General features: G+C 29.7%; 3 protein-coding genes across 6 annotated transcripts; 2 read left to right on the top strand and 1 right to left on the bottom strand.

Moving 5' to 3' along the window:
• Window positions 1-847: 847 nt before the first annotated feature.
• LOC114186822 (glycine-rich protein 1-like) lies at window positions 848-4970 on the bottom strand. Of its 4 annotated transcripts, none has more exons than XM_028074857.1 (4): window positions 3985-4970; window positions 2668-2735; window positions 1616-2182; window positions 848-1517 (listed from the first exon to the last, which is right to left on the bottom strand). In XM_028074857.1, the coding sequence occupies exons 2-4, from the start codon at window positions 2671-2673 to the stop codon at window positions 1293-1295; spliced, it is 798 nt and encodes a 265-aa protein (XP_027930658.1). In that variant the 5' UTR covers window positions 2674-2735; window positions 3985-4970; the 3' UTR covers window positions 848-1292. The 4 variants fall into 4 exon arrangements, with proteins under 4 accessions (XP_027930658.1, XP_027930657.1, XP_027930660.1 ...); XM_028074856.1 differs by having other exon boundaries at window positions 4045-4970; XM_028074859.1 differs by having other exon boundaries at window positions 4574-4970.
• A 5240-nt stretch (window positions 4971-10210) lies between these two features.
• LOC114188574 (sugar transport protein 1-like) lies at window positions 10211-12230 on the top strand. Its single transcript, XM_028077146.1, has 3 exons — window positions 10211-10663; window positions 11048-11692; window positions 11781-12230. Exons 1-3 carry the CDS (start codon window positions 10211-10213, stop codon window positions 12228-12230), a joined length of 1548 nt encoding a protein of 515 aa, XP_027932947.1.
• A 1808-nt stretch (window positions 12231-14038) lies between these two features.
• LOC114188573 (sugar transport protein 1-like) lies at window positions 14039-15817 on the top strand. The gene is made up of 3 exons (XM_028077145.1): window positions 14039-14224; window positions 14641-15283; window positions 15372-15817. Exons 1-3 carry the CDS (start codon window positions 14039-14041, stop codon window positions 15815-15817), a joined length of 1275 nt encoding a protein of 424 aa, XP_027932946.1.
• Window positions 15818-16364: the final 547 nt, after the last annotated feature.

Raw genomic sequence — 16364 nt, 5'->3', positions numbered from 1 at the left:
AGTCCTTCATATTTCAAAATGTGTGAATTTAGTCCTTTTAACCAAATTTTATTAAGTTTATCTAACGCATTTCAAGTACATTTCATGATAATATTTAAGTTAACATTGAAGCAAAAATGTGTCAAACAGTGTAAATAATTTAAATACTATCATGAAATGCGCTTGAAACGTCAAATAAACTTAACAAAATTTGGTTAAAAGGACGAAATTCACGTATTTTAAAAGATGAAGGACTAAATTGGTCAAAAATTTTGATAAGGAACTAAATCCAAATTTCGCTGAAACTTGAGGGACCAAAAACATATTTAACCCTTAGAATATGCTAAAATATGTATGATGCTTACTTCACTTAAAAATAATAATCACATGAAAAGAAATACAGTCTTTTTCATGTTATACATATTATGATAAAAGTTATTATTACTATTATTATTATTTATTTTTGTCGATATTACTAATAGAAATAGAAAGTCACATACGTGAATATTATATTATTTTCTGATAATAAAAAATAATTAATGTAATTAATTTTTACACGATCATTACTATATTGACAAATAGTCATAAAATACAAAAAATATTATAAATAAATGGGTATAAAATAGTTACAATAACATTAATTTTATTAATTATTATAAGCATATGATAAAACATTTTGAATTTTTCATCTTATCCTAGGTATTTCTTTTTTATATGATGAAAACTAAAACATTACAAAAATAATTTATGAAATAAATATGGAAATCAGAGAAAAATTTACAATAGATTTTATTAATGTGGAAAAAAGATCAAAGTTTCACAAAGCAAATAAAAATGCAAATTATCCTGAAAATGGTAACAATAAAACTATAAGAAATCATAATAATATAAACCAGCTGAATTCGGTATTGATGGTCAAAATCCTAGTGAAAAGTAAGTCTATGAAAGATACCTATTATACACAAAATTAGCTACTATAGTATACAAATATAAAATTACAACACTCCTGATTTGCTGCACCAGATCTATGTCCTCTGAGTTCCAGAAATAACACTCTAGCCTCAGTATTATCACTGCCAATATTGAGCCATAAATAGTCAGACATATTATTCTCATAAAACTATACACTCCCATCCATAATAACCAAATACCTGGCATACCGACCAATATTGCCCCAAGTGTATATCCTAACAATGATGCAACCACAAGACAAAACAAATGTATTTTTTCTCTATTTGAACTTGTAAGAAATACAATATACTCATTAAAGGGGATGAGTATAAGGGAATAAAGATAATCAACTGTGGCTGCACTTACCATGGCTCGCCAAGTCGAAGGTTGAGCATCAAGTAGTACCCTACCTCGACGAGAGTAAGAGGTGCACTAGTAATTAGTACCCCCGCCGTTTGGAAGCATGCCATCAAACATCTCCGGAAAAAGATTCTCCCTACCTGTACTAAAAGTGCTGGTAGGGATACTCGTACGGGATTCGCTTCCAGGTCTACTACCCCACGACCAGCACCACGACCACCACGAGCCTTTCACGATAAAAGTAAAGTATTTATAAAATCATAATTAAAGAAGTAAAAAAGAATTAAGTAAAAGACCACACAAAATAAAATATTTTAATACATACCAAACTCCCAAGGGCAAAATCCATGGCATCATCATCATCCAAACCAGGAACGCCGGTGGCACCAATGAAAGTAGGAACGCCGGTGGCACCAATGAAAGTAGGAACGCCGGTGGCGACCACAGTATCCTCGGCGTCCTCGGCAACTCCAACAACGGGGGCTCCAACAACGGTGTCCGCACCGACGGGGGCTCCAACAACGGTGTCCGCACCGACGGGGGCTCCAACAACGGTGTCCTCACCGACGGATCCACCCGCAGCAACTCCAACAACAGCGGCTCCTGCGGCAGCACCTGCAGTAGCTCCTGCGGCGGCACCTGCAGCAGCTCCTGCGGCAGCACCTGCGGCAGCACCCGCGGTGGTGCCCGCGGTGGTGGCAGTGGAAGCACCCGCAGAGGCACCTGCAGAGGCACCTGCAGAGGCACCCGCGGAGGCACCCGCGGCAGCACCCGCGGCAGCACCTGCAGAGGCACCTGCAGCACCCGCGGAGGCACCAGCAGCAGCACCCGCTGAGGCACCCGCAGCAGCACCCGCAACAGCACCCGCAACAGCACCCGCAGCAGCACCCGCCTATCACGAATAAATTCAGTTGACACATTAATCAAGCAACTATAAAGCAATTTCAACTATGATGCAACAAAACAGAATGATCAAGACACAATTCTATACAACAGAATGATCAAGACACAATTCTATACAATTAGACTGCTTGAACTACTGTAGAGAAAGTAAAACTTGTCAAGCATCTATTCTTATTCAAAGTGATTTCACTATCACTAATAGGTTAATAGTCTCAAACTAACTTATAAAAGCAATTGCACGTCTTGGATGTCTTACCATCTCTACTCAAACGCTCTATTTTTTCAATTTTATTAACTGCATTACCCAAACTTTAACATATTTTCGAACATATTCATGTGCTAAAATTAAAACATACAAATTAAAATTAAGCATTTTTTTAATTTAAATCTCATTTAATTTGCTTTTTAAAACTGACAGTATTCTAATGACCCCAAAACCCAGATTTATCTTCAGCACACAGAAAAGCTACATACCTCCATGATTGATTGATTGATGAAGATTGACAGATAGGGAAGAAATTGCTAGGCGGCGCCAAATGAGACTGATATTAAAAATATGAAGGAAAATTAATCACACAGAACAAGTAAAATGCAAGGAAGAAAATGTGAAAAAAAAAGAAATCAATCACAGTAAATAAAATATTAATACGTAGAGATGATAAATTATGTAAAGCAGTTTCAACATTGATTCATACAAATATAAATTGCAGCTACGGAATTCCAACAACAATTTGAATCAACTTAAATGAGACTGCCAGATAAGAACTGCACCAGAACAAAATCAGCCTAAGCAGCAACTAAACCAGTTGATTTCCACTGGATTTATCTGAACAAAGACAGATCAATCACAGATATGGAATCATGCAGATGTGGTTCAGTCGACAAGCATCACTGGCCAGACATATACACCTCAATCAATAACATGAACATACGAAACAATGAAACCCAGATGCATTTGGACAGCAAATTGATATCAGAAAACAGCAGACAATGACAACTCAGAGAAACAAAAACTCAACAGGACCAGTGACGCGACACGATTGCAAAGATGAAGTTATCTGTTTCAATCACAAGACCTCACACCAATACTGGAATGAAAACATGGTACTGGTTAAGCAAACAGGAATCACTTGTATCAGCCTAAGCAGCAACTAAACCAGTTGATTTCCCCTGGATTTATCTGAACAAAGACAGATCAATCACAGATATGGAATCATGCAGATGTGGTTCAGTCGACAAGCATCACTGGCCAGACATATACACCTCAATCAATAACATGAAGATATTAAACATATGAAGGAAAATTAATCACACAGAACAAGTAAAATGCAGGGAAGAAAATGTGAAAAAAAAAGAAATCAATCACAGTAAATAAAATATTAATACGTAGAGATGATAAATTATGTAAAGCATATTAATAAAAAAGAAAAATATTAAGCATATGAAAGAAAATTAATCACACAGAACAAGTAAAATGCATTCTCTCCCTAAAGATTAGGTCAGATGTTGATATGAGGAAACCCTATTGGATAGAGTTTCAAAAAAGGCCTTTGGTACCTCTTAACAGTAAAATGAACTTATTAAACAACAGCAATCACAAGTTGGACAGCAAATTGATATCAGAAAACAGCAAACAATGACAACTCAGAAAAACAAAAACAGGACCAGTGACGCAACACGATGGCGAAGATTGGCGAAGATGAAGTTATCTGTTTCAATCACAAGACCTCACACCAATACTGGAATGAAAACATGGTACTGGTTAAGCAAACAGGAATCACTTATGCTTACTCTATCCGCTAAAGACGATGAGCAGACACGAGACCGACGGAGAGGGAAGAAAGCTCTTACTCTATCCGCTAAAGACGATGACGGCGTGCAGGAGGGAAGAAAATGGGCGCGCAGACACGAAAACGAAAGAGAGGATTAGGGTTGATGACGTGGAAGGAAGAAAATGTTGAGACTGGTTTTTTTTTTCAGATGGCTTGCACATTGGACCTGTTACAAAGAGTTACTGGAAAAAAAACACTTGCATCCAATTATACATTATTCATCTAATCTCATTAATTCCATAGAAAAAAACTTAATATCATACAAAATACCGTACACAATGAAGACACAAGATTCTAATTTCCATACAACGTGCATAGTATAAACAACACCATTCACTCAATTTATTCACTCAATTTATTTCAATTTATTTAATAAAGTAAGTTTAAACAAATTTTCCACAAATTTTTCACACTTGCATCCAATGTGCTAATTTCATTAATTCCATAGGAAAAAAATCCAGAAAAAAAATCCTAATATCCTACAAAGAACAATTATGATCCTACAAAGAGTTAGAGGATAAAAAACATTCTTGAGCATCAGGAACAACCATCCTTTAGTCATATGTATGGAGGAGTGCGGTATCATTCCACGAACTTACGCCAGAAGATCTTAGCGGGGGCGCGGAAGCGGATTGGGCCCCGGAAGCGGATTGGGCCATGAGAAGGTTTGGTGTTCATGCGTTTACGCAGGAATCTTGTACGCCAGGGATGCAGATCTCTTCGCACCGCACCACCACTACCTTTTGGCCTTTGAGAAGTTATTTCGCCACAATGGACGCGAGTCGACCCAGCATGTGGTGACGCGAGTCGACCCAGCATGTGGTGACGCGAGTCGACCCAGCATGTGGCGCTGTGAGTCAACCACCACCCACTTTGCGCAGATTCCCAAACCTGACACCATCTTCACTTCACTTCGCAACGCAACACAACAAAACAGAGAACATTAGGGTTTTTGAAGTTGCCTCTGGGCTGGATTTTGGGCCTAGCCCAACTGGCTTAACATACTTTCTACGTAACTGATTAGGGTCTTTTTTGTTCGCCTCCAAAATTTCTTTAAATTCTCAAAAAACTTTTTGACCATTTAAGAGAATTTACGGACATCATACTTTCAAAATTATTTATGGATGTCAACTTTCAAAAGTCAAAATATATGATTTCCGAAAACCAAAATATATCACTGGAAGTTGACTTCCGGAAGTCAAAATGTATCACCGGAAATCAAAAATATTACCGGAAGACGACTTCCGAAAATCAAAATGTATCACTGAAACTCAACTTCCGAAAGTCAAAAAATTAATTCTATTTTTAATATTTTTAATTCTTTTGTTTTCTAACTTTTAATTGTTTTTTTAGTTTATTATTTATTTTTTATGTTTTCATATTTTTTAATATATATTTTAAATATAAAAAAATTATAATATCTATATATATAATTTTATTTTTATTTAATATACTAAAAAATAAATATAAAAATAAAAATAAGTAAAATTAAAATAATATTAAAATATAAATAAAAAAAATATAAAAATAAAAACAATATTCTCCTTCATTTAATTTTATTTAATATTAAAATTGATTTTAAAATAATAAAACTTTAAATTAAAATATATATATATATATATATATATATATATATATATTCGTTTTTTTAAAATTTAAAATTTCATTATTTAAAAAATTCAAATAAAATATAAAATACTATACACATTAAATATATAAATAAAATAATTATAATAATATCAATAAAATAAATAAAATAGAAAAATAATTTAAATTAAAATAGTTAAACTTTAACTAAAAACAGAAAATATATATATATATATATATATATTTCATTTATTAAAAAAAATTAAAGATTTATTATTTTAATTTAAATTATTTTTCAATTTTATATTTTAAATTTTTATTTAGCATTTTTTTACTTATTTTGTATTTTCTAAAGTAATTTTTCTTTTAAATATATATATTTTATAATTTTTAATTTTTTTAATATGTGTTTTGAAAAATAAAATAAAATAAAAGTTAGAAAACATAAATTTTAAAAAGAATTAAAAATATTTAAAATAAAATTAATTTTTTGACTTCCGGAAAATAATTTTTTAATTTTGGAAGTCAATTTCCGGTGATACATTTTAACTTTCGGAAGTCGACTTCCGATAATATATTTTGACTTCCGGAAGTAATTTTGGAGGTGTGATGTCCGTGGATTTTCTTTGATGGTCAAAGAGTTTTTTGAGAATTTAAAGAAATTTTGGAGGTGCTGAATAAATGTTTAGAGGTGTAGGAAGAAATACCCAACTGATTATCATTTAGGTTTTTTAACATAAAAGTGTTAAATTTTTAAATTTAGTATTTAGAGATGTGAGAAATCTTTTTTATGATCTTTTGAAAACATTTCTGCACTCATCTATTATTTTGAGTTTGGAATTGTTTATCTATTTTTCTATCTTCATAAGTAAAATAAGTCCAATTAGAAAAGTTGGTGAAAAAGAGACACTACTTACATTTCAATTTATTTTTAATAAAAAAATAATATTAATAACAGTAGTTAAATAAAAAAATGGTGAATTGTTGTTACATTTAAAATAGAAATATAAAATTTTAAACATAATCAACAGTAAGTACAAATATAAAATGTATTTACTAAAAGAAATAATCTCCCTTTCATATTGCTATAAATATACAATTTATACTCATTTTTATAACTTTAATTAAAAATAATGGTATTTTAATTTTTTTAATAACATGATATACATGATAATATAAACATAATTAGAATAAGGGTTAAATATATTTTTGGTCCTTAAAGTTTGAGCGAAATTTGGATTTAGTCCCTCATCAAAACTTTTAACCAATTTAGTTCTTCATTTTTTTAAATGTGTGAATTTAGTCATTTTAACCAAACTTTGTTAAGTTTATCTGACGTTTCAAGCACATTTCATGATAGTATTTAAATTATTTATACTGTTTTGACACATTTTTGCTTCAATGTTAACTTAAATACTATCATAAAATGTGCTTTATCAGATAAATTTAACAAAATTTAGTTAAAAAGACTAAATTTACACATTTTAAAAGATAAAAGACTAAATTGATATAAAATTTTAATAAAAAACTAATTTTAAAATTTACTTGAAAGATAAAAATATATTTAATCCTTAGAATAATATATTAAAAATGGATCGAGAAGAGTGCGTCAAAATATGAAAGAATATAAAAATGGAAGTATGTTTGAGCGGAGAATGCATGAAGCATAACAGCAAAATGTGTGGTGGCTGGGCCCCATTTTCATATCTGTCACCCAACAGGACATGCAGAGAAATAATGATAAGATTTTGTTGCACGTGGTGGTGGAACCCACTGTTTATTGATGAACTGTGATGACGTGCACAAACCTATGATGATGAATCTGTTTTTCTCGTTGTGATGGGCTTTCTTCAGAAGATGCTTCCTACACTTTCAAGCATTATTTTTACACTTTCAACATTTTTTTAAATTCTCAAAAAACCTTTTAATCATTTAAGGAAATTTATAAACATCACATTCCCAAAATTATTTTCAGATGTTGATTTCTGAAAGTCAATTTCTGAAAGTCAAAATATATTATTAGAAATCGACTTCCATAAATCAAAATATTTCATCAGAAGTGGATTTTCAGAAGTCAAAATATATTAGCGTAAGTCGACTTTTGGAAGTCAAAATATATCATCAAAAGTCAATCTCAGGAAGTCAAAATATATCACCAGAAGTCGACTTTCGGAAGTCAAAATATCATCCAAAATTGACTTCCGAAAGTCAAAATGTATCACCGGAAGTCAACTTCCGGAAGTAAAAAATTATTACCAGAAGTCAAAAAACATTACCGGAAGTCGACTTCCGGAAATAAAAAAATTAATTATATTTAAAATATTTTTAATTTTTTTAAAATTTATGTTTTCTAACTTTTATTTTATTTTATTTTATTTTTTAAAATAAATATTAAAAATATTAAAAATTATAAAATATATAAATTTAAAAGAAAAATTACTTTAGGTTTTTTTTTCTGTTTTTAGTTAAAGTTTTACTATTTTAATTTAAATTATTTTTCTATTTTATTTATTTTTTTGATATTATTATAATTATTTTATTTATACATTTAATGTGTATAGTATTTTATATTTTATTTGAATTTTTATTTAATTTTATTTAAAAATTAAATATTTAAATTTAATCATATTTTTTTTAAAATCAATTATATATTTTTTATATTTTAAATTTAAATTTATTTTAATATAATTTAATAAAAATTTAATAAAAATAAAAAATGAATTAAAAAAATCATATTTAAAATAACATATATATATTTTGACTTTTGGAAGTCGATTTCCGATGATATATTTTGACTTCCGGAAGTCGACTTCTGATGATATATTTTGACTTCTGGAAATCATATATTTTAATTTCCGAAAGTCGACATCAAGAAGTAATTTTTGGGGTGTGGTGTCCGTGGGTTTCTTAAATGTTCAGAGAGTTTTTTAGGAATTTAAAAAATTTTGGAAGGTATAGAAGAAATTTTAAAGATGTAGGAAGGAAGACCCGAAAATGATAGTGTGAATGTGAGTCACTATAGCCCAAAACCGAACAATAAAAGTGTGTAGTATTTGAAACATTGACGAGGAAACAAATGGACTAAAGAGAACAGTGTTGAAAGAGACTATAGAGCCAAAATATTGGCTTTTCTTCGGTGTGGAAATCTCTATTCATTTTTTTTTTTTTGAGAAGGAGTGAGGATAAAACTTCATCTATAATTAATTTTATGATAATAAAAAACAATGAATGTAATTAATTTTTACACCATCATCACTATATTGACAAATAGTCATAAAATACAAAATAATATTATAAATAAATGGGTATAAAATAATTATAAAAACATTAATTTTATTAATTATTATAAGCATATGATAAAACATTTTGAATTTTTCATCTTACACTAGGTATTTCTTTTTTATATGATGAAAACTAAAACGTTTATTAACAAAGATAAACATATAGAGAATAAGAGAATAAAAAATGTTTATATATAGAGTTGAAAAATAAATTTCTTTATTAATGATTAGGTTTCTTCACTTCAGCGAAATTGATTAAAAAAAACATGCAAATTAAAAAGTAATTTCAATGATTAATAAATTTAAAAGTGTTGAAAAACAAATAAAAGTTTAAATTAATATTTTCATCTCACCATGATTCTCAAACACTGATATCTGTTTAGAAAACACAATTTAAAAACACCACATTATAAAACCATTTTTTTCGTTTCAGTTTTTGTATGAAATTCTCCTACATCATTATTGATATTAAATAAAATAAAATAAATAGATATAAACATATTTGAATTTTTTTTATTAAAGAATTTGTCCGAAAAATCTAACCTAAGTAGATTTCCTCAAATTCTCACGTTGTGTTTGGATTAGGAAGTAAATTTAAAAAATTAAGAGAAAGAAAAAAAAATAATGAAAAGAGGATAGAAACTGAAACTTGGATTAAGAAAAAATAGTATGAAATAAATAGGGAAATCAGAGAAAAATTTACAATAGATTTTATTAATGTGATAAATTAAAGTTTTCTAATCTATGAATTTGTAAATTTAAATTTGAGAAGATAGATTAGATCTAAAAGGGTCAAGAGAAGAAAAGGTTTGAGAAAATAGGCACATCGATCTAAAAATGTTGTAAGTTACCTTTTAAATAAAAGTTAGATAATGGACTGTCTGAGGACGAGATAGTTATTAAATTAGTTTTATATTTGACATTACGAAAATAATTTAAAGATTATAGTTTAGTTTAACATTTTCTTCACTTATCAATTGTAATTGAGGTTTGAAGGGAATCTATATCATTTTTATTCATACCTATCTATAATTTTAAATAATTAACATCATTATAAAAATTTACTTACACTTTATTAAGTTTTGTATAAATTAAATAGTATTATAAAATTATAAATATTAAAAAAATGCGAATATACATGCCCATTTCACTTGTAACAAATTGAAGATATTATAGGTCGTAAATTAAGGTAGATATACAGTTACAAATTGAAGAGATTATAGGCCATAAATTAAGATCTTATTTGTTCTGAGTGTGATACTTGTTGGTGCGTGATGTTGTTTGCACTCTCTCCGCATCAATAATTATTGTTTGAGAATGAGAGAAGCTTTTATTCCAAATGAATCTTTTGGAAGGAATTATCCACAAAAATTGACATTTACAGTTTTCATGATCTGTTTTGGAGCTGCATTAAGTGGATTAATGGCTGGTTATGTACTGGGTATGGCAGGTGGTGTGACTTTAATGGATTCTTTTCTGAAGGAATTCTACCCAGAAGTATACCAAAATCATAACATCATAAACGATCAATATTGTAAATTTGACAGTCCAATATTGACATGGTTCATATCATCTCTGTATTTGGCTGCTATGATTGGATCATTGTTAGCATCCACTTTCACTCGACTCTACGGGAGACTCGAAACCAGGTTCTTTGGGAATTTGTTCTTTCACTTTGGCATTATGGTGTGGTGTTTTCCTCAACAACAATCTTCGATGTTAATGGTTGGTTGCGTCTTATTGGGTTTTGGAATTGGATGGACCTTTCAGGTAATAATCCTATATATTTTTATATAAACTTTTATTCACTTTTTGATACATAATAATTAATGATATATTATGAGTAATAAAAACTGATTTAAGATTTTTTTTCTCATAAATATTGTTTAATCATGTTTTAAAATTAAAATAATTATTCAGACGATATTTTTTAAATTAATAAACTTAATAGAAAAGATAAGTGTTATTTGATGTAATTTTAGACTTACAATGTGCAGAGATTGCACATTTTTAAAATTTAAACTTATAAGGTAAATTAAGTGTTAAAGTAATCTTTCATTAATTAGGTTAAATGCATCATATGAAAAAGAAAAAGTCTTGATGGTTAATGTTATGTATTGTTATGTTACAAAGTTTTTTTTTTTTTTTGAATAGTCTGTGCCGATATATATATCGGAATTTGCTCCCTATAAATACAGAGGAGCTCTTAATATGCTGTTTCAATTGACAATAACTATTGGCATCTTTGTTGCAAATGTCTTCAACTACATTTTCTCTCGGATGGAGAGCGGAGAAGAATGGTTCGTTAACTTATTATATTATGCAACATTTCCTGCTGTTATGACGACCCTCAGTCTAATGTTTCCTCTAATCTTTCGTCTGGATACACCAATTTCTTTGATTGTACGAGGTTTTAATAAGAGGGCTAAGATAACACTTATTAGGATTCGAGGAACTACAAATGTAAAGGAGGAGTTTGAAGATCTTTTGGTAGCAAGTGAATCCTCAAAAGTAGTAAAACACCCTTGGGTCTCTTTATTAAAGAGACAATACAGACCCCAACTCACATTTGCCATAGTCATTCCCTTCTTCCAACAACTTACTGGTATGAATGTGATTGTATATAATGCTCCTGTTTTGTTCAAAACCATTGGTTTTGAAGCCAATGCTTCTCTCTTGTTTGCCATGATTACTGGATGCTGCAATGTAATTGCCACTCTTGTCTCCATATTCACGGTTGATAAATTTGGTAGGCGAAGTCTTTTCTTGAAAGGAGTAATACAAATGTTTATTTGTCAGGTAACCTTTTTTCTTAACACTCTTTTAATGTTATTTTAATAGTACAATGTGATAATCTATTTGTTGTTTTTGATTTGGCTTCTCTTAGATTGTGATAGCCATAGCAATTGCATGCAAATTTGGATTTGATGGAAACCCAGGAATGTTACCAAAGTGGTATGTTATTGTGGTTGTGTGTGGCATATGTGTGTACGTGACAGGAATTGCATGGTCTTGGGGTCCTCTAGGATGTTTGGTTCCAAGCGAGATTTTTCCACTTGAAGTGCGTTCAAGTGCACAAAGTATCACTGTCTCCATGAACATGATATTCACCTTTGTCGTTATACAAAATTTCACCAACATATTTTGTCACATGAAGTTGGGATTGTTCATTTTCTTTGCATGTTTCATCATTGTGATGAGCACATTCATTGACTCTCTTCTACCAGAGACTAAGGAAGTTCACATTGAAAAAATGCATGTTGTGTGGCAAAGTCATCCTTATTGGAAGAAGTTTGTTAAACAAACCGATGTTACAACTATTAGGAATGAGTATTAGGATACTATTTTTATATTTTAACTTTTTATAATATATACTATTTTTAGTAGTTTAATAAGAAATATGTATTTTCTTTTAGTTCTGGTTAGTTGCACTTAACCATGGAACTTTTAGTTGTTCGTTTGAATTGTTAGAATATATATAATATTTAGTAAAAAAATGTTACCAAAATTTAGTAACATTTTATCAAATGTTAAATATACCTTATGTTATTAGTACTTTTTTGTAACAATTATAAATATTAATAAAAATGTTTATTATGATGAGAATGAAGTTTTATGCATGGATTATTTAGGTTCAAGTTGAATAGTTGATTTTAAAAATAAATAAAGCATATAATTTGTATAAATACATTTGTGATATTATCCATGTTATAAGGAGGATAAAGATAGGATAAAAATACCATACAATACAAGGAGGATAAAGATACTTAATTTTGTTATGCTAATTCATACAAATGATATTGAAAATTTGAAAAAGGTTAGTTTTGTGTGTCCGCTTCAAGACAAACAACCACTTCTATACATAGAATATAATATATAGAATCTAATTCTAGAATTTTATTGATTTTTTAACCTTACTCTTATACAAAAAATTAGACTCAATATTTTTACTGCAATTTGCTTCAAGCATGGTAAGCCGCACTTGTTCTAAGATCATGGTAAGGAAAGAAAATCTAGTACTGTGTAATATTTTCGTTTATATCATGAATCAGATCAACGCAATAAAAATAATAATAATATACAACATTTATATTATTATATATTAGGTAAAATATATATATATATATATATATATATATTACGTACAAAACTTATAATATATAAAAAATATATATTACGTATAAATGTTGGGCTCTTGGCAAGCGTACCAAAAGTCAACTGTAGTATAATGATTTAAAGTAGGAGTGTCGAACCCACGAGGAACGAATTCAGTGAAAATTAATAATTATCTCAATCAGCATATATATGCAGAAATTTTAACTCGATGAATTATCAGCAGTTAAACTAAATTGCATAAATAAAATACAGTAAAACAGAAAATTAGTTAAAAGATCAATAAAAGAAACTGGGATTGAATTTCATCTATCTCTCTTGTCTGTAATCTGGATGAATATAATATATAACATCTGAAAATACCAATATTGATGCACACTCAAAAATCATTTATACCGATCCCTCGCGTATAAAATTCATAAGATTAGTTTTCTGAATATTGATTCCTCACATATTCAACAAACTATCCAGCATTACGGTCGAGTGTTAAAAGCAATTGATATATTGAGATCTATTCCTAGCATCACAGTATATCAAGTATCATTGTTCAAATCAGATTTTCAGAAATACTTTCCAGTCATATCTAAAAATCAAAATCAAAACATCTATTGATCAGATAGAAGTAAGCATTAAGAGCAAAACAATAATACCAATACTGAGTAAAACAGAAATGCTATATATAAATATCACCAGATTACATCCAAGTTCGAGTAGATTACATTCAATCCCAAAGGAGAAGATTAGCCACTCATGGTAGCCAACAAAATCCTATGAGCTAAGAAGAAGAAGAAGAAGAAGAAAATGAGAAACTGTGATGCTCCTGGTAGCAGCTCTGCAGCACGGACCTGTTCTTCTCCCAAAAATTCCAAACTCCTTGCAATTCTGAACCTCCAAAATATATATACAGCCCGAACTCTCGCTTGGGCTACTGAGTCTCGCTTGGGCGAGATAGAGTACTTCAGCATGAAGGAAGGGTCTCGCTTGGGCCACTCATTCTCGCTTAGGCGAGATAGAGTTCTTCACGTTGAAGGAATGTATTTGGCTGCTATGATTGGATCATTGTTGGCATCCACTTTCACTCGACTCTTCGGGAGACTCGAAACCATGTTCTTTGGAAATTTGTTCTTTCATCTGGGCATGATGTTGTGGTGTTTTCATCAAGAACAGTTAATGGTTAGTTGCGTCTTCTTGGGTTTTGGAATTGGATGGACCTTTCAGGTAATAATCCTATATATTTTTATATAAACTTTTATTCACTTTTTGATACATTATAACTAATGATATATTATGAATAATAAAAACTGATTTAAGATTTTTTTCTCATAAATATTGTTTAATAATGTTTTAAAATTAAAATAATTATTCAGACGATATTTTTTAAATTAATAAACTTAATAGAAAAGATAAGTGTTATTTGATGTATTTTTAGACTTATAATGTGCAGACATCGCATATTTTTAAAATTTAAACTTATAAGATAAATTAAGTGTTAAAGTAATCTTTTATTAATTAGGTTAAATTAAGTGTTAAAGTAATATTTTATTAATTAGGTTACATATATGAAAAAGAAAAAATCATGATTGTTAATGTTATCTATTATTATGTAACAAAGTTTTCTTTTTTTTTCTTAGTAGTCTGTGCCGATATATATATCGGAATTTGCTCCCTATAAATACAGAAGAGCTCTTAATGTGTTGTTTCAATTGGCAATAACTATTGGCATCTTTGTTGCAAATGTTCTCAACTACATTTTCTCTCGGAAGAACGGAGAAGAATGGTTCTATAACTTATTAGATTATGCACTAGTTTCTGCTGTTATAACGACCCTTAGTCTAATGTTTCCTCTAATCTTTCATCTGGATACACCAAGTTCTTTGATTGTACGAGATTTTAATAAGAGGGCTAAGATAACACTTATTAGGATTCGAGGAACTACAAATGTAAAGGAGGAGTTTGAGGATCTTGTGGTAGCAAGTGAATCCTCAAAAGTAGTAAAACACCCTTGGGTCTCTTTGTTAAAGAGACAGTATAGACCCCAACTCACATTTGCCATAGTCATTCCCTTCTTCCAACAACTTACTGGTATGAATATGATTGTATATAATGCTCCTGTTTTGTTCAAAACCATTGGTTTTGAAGCCAATGCTTCTCTCTTGTTTGCCATGATTACTGGATGCTGCAATGTAATTGCCACTTTTGTCTCCATATTCACGGTTGACAAATTTGGTAGGCGAAGTCTTTTCTTGAAAGGAGTAATACAAATGTTTATTTGTCAGGTAACCTTTTTTCTTAACACTCTTTTAATGTTATTTTAATAGTACAATGTGATAATCTATTTGTTGTTTTTGATTTGTCTTCTCTTGGATTGTGATAGCCATAGCAATTGCGTGCAAATTTGGATTTGATGGAAACCCAGGAATGTTACCAAAGTGGTATATTATTATGGTTGTGTGTGGCATATGTGTGTACGTGACAGGAATAGCATGGTCTTGGGGTCCTCTAGGATGTTTGGTTCCAAGCGAGATTTTTCCACTTGAAGTGCGTTCAAGTGCACAAAGTATCACTGTCTCCATGAACATGATATTCACCTTTGTCGTTATACAAAATTTCACCAACATATTTTGTCACATGAAGTTGGGATTGTTCATTTTCTTTGCATGTTTCATCATTGTGATGAGCACATTCATTGACTCTCTTCTACCAGAGACTAAGGAAGTTCCCATTGAAAAAATGCATGTTGTGTGGCAAAGTCATCCTTATTGGAAGAAGTTTGTTAAACAAACCGATGTCACAACCAATGGCGGATCTTGACCAAAAGTAATGTTTTCATTATCAAGACAAGAAAGAAATAGGATAAAAGAGAAATGAGAGCAAAAATAATGAATTTGTGTCTTAAAAAACAAGAAGAAAATATGAGAGTGAGAGATGATTACAATTTGTGAAAAACTAAAAAGACAATGAGAAGGAAAATAAAAATTATCTTAATAAATATTTGGTTTAATTATTCTTTTGATTCATGTTTTCATTTAAGAATGTTAAGTTAGTCATTCAATTATTGGTCTCAAGTTGGTCCTGATGTTTGAAAAATGAATACAATTTGATCTTTTACGATAAATTTCGTTAAATTGATTGAAATTGATCAATGACTTTTCCATTAAAATTAAAACTCTTAGTATAATTAACACAATCCTAGTGTTAATTTTTAGACAAAAATACGAACCAAAAGATTAATTAAATCTAAATATTTTTATTTTTTATTATATTTAATTTTATAATTTATTATCTATTAACATTAAATGTTGTGCTTTATAAAAGAATAAAAAAAATACACAATTTAATTTTCATCAATTCCTAAAAT

The sequence above is a fragment of the Vigna unguiculata genome, chromosome 6, assembly GCF_004118075.2.
Source record: "Vigna unguiculata cultivar IT97K-499-35 chromosome 6, ASM411807v1, whole genome shotgun sequence".
Taxonomy (NCBI): domain Eukaryota; kingdom Viridiplantae; phylum Streptophyta; class Magnoliopsida; order Fabales; family Fabaceae; genus Vigna; species Vigna unguiculata.
The sequence above is the reverse complement of the archived record's forward strand: the minus strand, read 5'-3'. Positions and strand labels throughout refer to the sequence as shown.